This window comes from Chelonia mydas, chromosome 25 (genome assembly GCF_015237465.2).
Source record: "Chelonia mydas isolate rCheMyd1 chromosome 25, rCheMyd1.pri.v2, whole genome shotgun sequence".
NCBI classification, from domain to species: Eukaryota; Metazoa; Chordata; order Testudines; family Cheloniidae; genus Chelonia; species Chelonia mydas.
The window spans coordinates 12,471,102-12,477,256 of record NC_057858.1 but is presented as its reverse complement, the minus strand read 5'-3'; the positions used below and the strand labels follow the sequence as shown (position 1 = coordinate 12,477,256).

At 58.5% G+C, this 6,155-nt stretch overlaps 1 protein-coding gene across 1 annotated transcript in view; it reads right to left on the bottom strand.

The window, feature by feature from the left end:
- Positions 1 to 273: 273 nt before the first annotated feature.
- Positions 274 to 6,155, bottom strand: part of DIRAS1 (DIRAS family GTPase 1) — a 33,552-nt gene continuing 27,670 nt past the window's right edge. The window contains 1 exon segment of the mRNA XM_043536117.1: positions 274 to 5,228. Within this exon segment, the coding sequence (XP_043392052.1) occupies positions 4,608 to 5,228 (621 nt within the window). The 3' untranslated portion in view covers positions 274 to 4,607.

Genomic DNA, 6,155 nt, shown 5'->3' with positions numbered 1-6,155 from the left:
AGGGGTTCTGGGCAGATTGCCAGGGAGCCCTTGTTTAGAAGGGAGAGGGTTGGAAGCTGGATACAAAGGTTGGCACAGCAACCCTTGCCCAGGGGAGATGGGAAGTGACAGAACTGGGTAAGGCCGAGCCAAAGGACTGGTTGCAAAGACCCTTGTTCCAAGAGTGCCCGACCCAGACCGATGAGGGATCAAGCTCCAGACACTTCCACCTGGGGGAGATCAGATGTTCCCAGCCAGGCCGTGCTATAAGCCATTGATCACACCAACCATGCAGGAATGCAGGAGTAATTTATTTATTTCAGGAAGACTAGTTCTAGAATAAAGGCTACATTGTAACATCGTCTTGTTCCTTTCTTTCTTTGTTCGGTTGGTTTTAAAAAGCCAGTAATGCATGGGAGCTAGTTACTGATCTCATGCTGGCGTCAGAGGGGGGTCTGGGCAGGACTGGTATTTACAATGCAAGGTACGAGAGTTGAGTTTCAAAGCACCATACAATATTCAAGACGCCAGTCTCTTAGCTGGGAGGACGTTATCTTCAATATCATATGACTGGGCCAGATACACGTGTAAACAAACATCTTGCTCCTCGTTATTACTATTATTACTGGGCCTGGTTTCAAGGTGACGTGGATGGGTCAGTGCCTCGACAAAACTCCTGCTGGGGGCCTGGACCCCCGCCAGTCCCCCTAGCCGTGCCTTGATTTCGATACACAGCCTGGCATCCCCGGGGGTAACAGGCTAATGGGGTGATCCCAAGCCTGGCTGCCCCCCGTCCGAGACACGGGCTGAGCACGGCTAGGCTGACGGGGACGACTCTGCTTCACTTGAAACAGAGCCTAGTTTCCTCGCTGGGGGCCCCAGCCACCTCCCACTGAGCCGGGGGAGGCTGCTCTTCCTGGGGGATTGGCTTGCTCGCTTGCTCAGATTCCACCAGGGGACGTGGGAGGGATTTGGGCTTGGCAAACCCGCCCCCCCCGCGCCAGCGTGCCCACCCCAGGGATGGCCGAGGCCCCTCCCCGTTAACTTGCAGCACAGCAGCTGGTGCCCTGGACCCCCATCCAGGGGGAGGAACGAGCCGCTGGCTAGCCCCGATGCAGAGAGACCCCTCTTACTCGCTAGTGGACAAGCTGCCCCTGGTGGTGAGGAGGCCCCTAGCACCCCCTAGGGGACAGGTTTGGGCGAGCAGAACATCCCTTCCCTGGTGCAAAGTTGCGAGGGGACAGCCTGGCCAAGCCACCCGGGGAGCGAGCTCCGCAGGGAACGCAGCTCGTGCCAGGAGGGATTCCAGCTGCAGCCAGCTGCTTCCTGCGGGGTCCTCCTTGGGCCGATTCTGCCCTGCCTGACGGAGCGACGGGCTGGGCGGGGTTCAGACAGAGCCCTCCCCTCTTCCTCCTCCAGCTGCGCACCAGCATAACCCTGTCCTCTCTGTAATCTGACCCACCCCCTTATTAGGCATTTTTGTGGCTGTCTCTGAGCTTCTAGGGCTGGAGGGGGCCAGATCCCCCCATTGGCGTAAAGTGATGCAGCCCCTATTGATGTCAGTGGGGATTTACACCCGCTAGGGGAGCTGGGCCTGGGATGGGCTGCCCGCACAGATTTGCAGCCCAACTCTGCAGGCTCCAGGAGGCCAAATCTTCCCCCCCACTGGAATGTTCAGGGAGGTAAAGTCAGGTCAGAACTTCTCCCCTTCGGGTGCTGCTTTGAACTCTGACTCTTCTGGGGTTTGCCAGTCTCTAGGCAGAGCTCCCCCACTCCCCTCCACATGATGCCTCCTGCACTGGCTCCATCCACGTGGCCGTGGTGATGTCCCAGTGGCACCCGTCACCGTGGCATCAAGCCACGAGCAGGCTACCCCAACAAGGCAGTTGGGGGAGGGGTAGGTGGAGAGGCCATTGAGCCCAGTTCCAGACCTGCCTTGTAGGCAAGAGTTCCAAGACTCCAGCACACGGGGCGTGCATCAGGCCCGGCCTCATTCCCTGGGGTCCAGCAGCGCAGACCCAGGGGCGCCCCCGTCAGCGCTCTCTGCGATTGTGCTAGGTCAGGGCTCCCGAGGAGCCCCACACGTTGTGCTTTGGCCAGCAGCTTCTGGGCTGCGAAGGGTTAAGAGTCAAGGGGGCTGGTGAGTGGCAGGGCTGAGCTCAAGGGGCTCCTGCCGTAGGTTGGATCTGCAGAGTTCTGGGTCAGCCTATTACAACCACAGGGGCGGGGGGGAGGGTTTGGGTCCCGCTGGGACGTGCCTGGGGTCACCCCACTTGGCACGGCTACCCCTGAGCATCTGCAGCCGTCGGACCTGGGGCCCATCGGGCAATTCCCTAGGGACCATAGGGATAAAATACCCCAGCCGTGGCCGCCCCCTGCTGCAGTACTGGCATTGCCAGCTGCCGTGCTTGGGGCTGTCCCTGGAGCAGACCAGTGCGCTTATTTAAAAGGAGGATGCCAGTGGTGGGGGGCGCACGGCAGCTGTGCTTTGGCAGGGAGGGAGGGTGGTACTGGGAGAGCAGGGAGGAGGGTCTTGCTCAGCTGGGTGGTACCCACTGGAGCAGACCCTGTGCCATCCATCGCAGCTGGCTCGCTCACTCTGGTATGAGGGTTTAAGTGCAAAGGTTCCCCCTCCCCCCGGCTCCTGATTCAGATGTCGCAGAGCTGGACCGCGGCCCTCTGCAGAGTCTGTGGCCACTGCGGGAGGAAAGCTTGGGATTCAGACATCTCTAGCAGGAGAGATCCAGCCAGATTTGCCAACCGTCTGCAAAACAGGTCCCTAGTCCACGTGCAAAAACGGGGGACCGTGCATGCAAAAGAGGAAGGGTGGAAACCAGGCATGCGCAGAACACGCATTAGTGCAAGCACCAACGGGCAATCAAGCCTGTGGGTGCCCAGTTTTCGTGTGCATATGCTTGTCTCGCACCCCCACCCATTGTGTGTGCACCGTAGCCTGTTCTGCACCACCGTCACCAGCTGCTGTGCCCCAAGAGCTGCCTGCTTGCACTCGGAAATACACTGTTTGCACAGACAGTGGGGCTAGGGGCAGATGTTCCAAAGGCAGCCCCCACAGTCACACTTTCCACCTCAGGCTGAGATTCTTACCAAACCTAGCATTGCCACGCGTGCCCCGACCCAGCTCAGCCCAGCACGGCCTGGCATGACTTGCCCCAGCCCAGCCCAGCCCATCAGTTTGCCCCTCATCCCTCAACACCCTGAAAATCCCACCGGCTCCACGTTGCGTCCAAAACACCATCAAGATGCTGGCGCTCACCCCTCCTCCTTCACCTGTAGCCCTTTCGTCCCCACTGCTGGCTAGATATGTGCTATTCTTTCAGTCACTTCCGCACTGCTGACCTCTCACGCTGAGCTGGTACTGCTTGGCATTTTGGCAACAACAAAAGAAAAAGGCAAATCCTGAGGGTGGGAAAGGGATCGCTTCTCTCTGAACACCCTGCCCTCATCCCACCTCATCGCTGTGTCGGCGTAAATAACTCCCTTCCAGCTGGGTTCTGTCTCTTCTCGCTGCTTTACCATTCCTGTCCAGCCCCTCCTAGGCTAGTGTCTCGTTCTCTTTAACTTGGCCATGGCCAGCTAAAATCCTCCTTGTGCCGATCATATGCATTTTGTTTTTCAGTGTCTCCCACTGTTCAAATAGCCAGGACATTCAGCAATGTAGAGACCCCTCCTTTGAATGCCACTGTCCAATGGGGTATCGTACCCACCCCAGATGTCCTTGTCAGCTTCCAGGTCCTTGCGTGGATCCTGGCATCTCTTGGAACTTGGGCAAACAACCTGAGAGCGGCCCCATCCCCAGCAGGGCCACGATGACCTTGGGATTGTGTTGCAGTTAGCATTCAAGCCTGGCCAGACAAAGCTCATTGCTAGTCTTTCAAAGTCTCCGCTTAAGCGACGTACATCGGATCACCCCTTTGGGAATCGTGTGTGTTCCTTTGACTGGTAAGGAAGGGTCTTGCGAGGGCCTGAAAGCACCCTCTGCCCCCTCGCTTGTAGATTTGGGGTCTCGGCGTTGTTAGGGAACCAAATGAGGACTGACCCCCATGCATTAAAATCCACTCCCCCCCCCCCCACTATGCCCCAGCTAAAAGCTGTCAGTATTAGCAGCATTCACTGTTCAGTTCGTGCCAGAATAAGTGAGTGTATCTCTGACGGGCTGAGTGTCCATGCCAAGGCTCAGACAGGTCTCCCTGCAGGCTGCATCCACAGATGGAGTCAAAAGCCAGAGAGTGGGGAAGAGAAGATGTTGATCGAGAGTCGTCTTCCTGCGGCGTTTCCTTGGCTCCCCCCACATATCCCTCATCTCGCTGCAAACAAACAAAACTGAAATGCACTTGTGCGATCCAGCCCCAGCCCCCAGGATTGCATATCCCCCTTCCGGAGAGCGAGACCGTGGCCCCCGTCGCCGGGGAGGGGAACGTACCAAGCGTGGAATCGGAAAGGGAAATGGTCCTGGGTGAGCGTGCACCGCTGGCTCCCCGGAGCAGTCACAGTGGTAAGATGCAGCGAGAGGGAGGAATGGGGGAGACGGGAGGGCAACGCCGCCTGGCGCTCCGACGCCGATGTTTAAACTTGTCAGGCGGAGAAGAGACGAGGGACAGTCCGGTGCTTTACATAAGGCTGCATTTCCCCTTGATTTTGTCTGTCCTCTTCTGCTTGCTGGACCGCTTCCCGTCGATGTTGAGGCTCATGTTCCTCCTCTTCTCCAGGTTGAGCAGCTCCTGGAAGAGCTCCTTGACATTGTAATTCATCTTGGCCGAGGTCTCCATGAAGGCGCACTTCCACTCCTTGGCCACGGCCTCCCCTTCCTTGGTCTCCACCTCCCGCTGGGTCTCGTCACACTTGTTGCCCACCAGCATGATGGGGATGCTGTCCACGCTGCCCTTGATCTGCAGGATCTGCTGGTAGATGGGCTTCAGCTCCTCCAGGGACTGCTTGCTGGTGACGGAGAAGACCAGGATGAAGGCGTGGCCTTTGGAGATGGAGAGGCGCTGCATGGCCGGGAACTGGTGGCTACCCGTGGTGTCGGTGATCTGCAGGGTGCAGACGCTCTTGTCGCAGCTGATGACCTGCCGGTAGGTGTCCTCGATGGTGGGGATGTACGTGTCCCGGAACGTCCCCTTCACAAAGCGCAGAACCAGGGAGCTCTTGCCGACACCGCCGGCTCCAAACACCACCACCCGGTAGTCATTGCTTTGCTCGGGCATTTTGAACGGGGGATGCTGACGCACCTGGAAGGGGATGAGACAAAAGGGAGAGAGAAGGAGACACGTCACAGGGTAGGAACGGCGACAGGCAGGAATGGAACAGGCAGAGCAGGGTGGGATGGGCCAGACTGGCTGTAGGGTCTGACCGCCCAGTGCAGCAGACAGCCCATACTGGTTCCAACCATCAGCCCCTGCTCTCCACCTCCCCATCTCCTTGGATCCTCCCACCTCCCCCCTTCCCTGGGTCCCACCGTCCTGCTATATGGTTTGCTCCATCTAGTCTCTGGTGTCACCCACCAGATCCCAAACTACTCCTCTCCTACATGAATGCAAGATCACACCATCCTAGTCCTTGTGCTTTTCCCCTCCCACGCCCAGCTCCGCGTGGTCTTCTCCTGTTATTTCTATTTCAACAGCATCCAGAAGCCCCAACCGTGATCGGGGCCCCCCTACCGGGGGCTGCACAGGCTCCAAGTGACAGACAGCGCAAGAGATGCCAAGGTAGAATAAACCCCCATCCCTGGGCTGTGCCATAAGAGATGTAACCCTGCATCTAGCTCCACCCATGGCATTGGCATTTACCGGGCATCTGTCTCCTTCGTACCAGCAACTCCCATTTGGACCCAGAGGTTTCCATTGCTGCTAAATCTCCCCAGACTTAGCCCTCAGCTGCTATTCTTCCCTGCTAGCCTTGCCGAGGGGCTGTCAAGCGTTGTTTGATATTGCAGAGATGGGGAAACAGAGGCCCGGAGCTCGTGCCTGCCTTGCCCAGGGTCTCACAGCGGGAGTGGCTGGTTCCGCTGGGAGGAGACGCCCAGGTGCTGTGCCCACTAGACCACATGACCTCTCGTTGTTCCACCCGCCCACGCACTGATGCAGCCCCGGCTCTCCACTGGCAGCAGCAGCAGCGGTCCAGAGCCCAGGAGGGGGCCCGGTGGCGAAGCCGGTGCC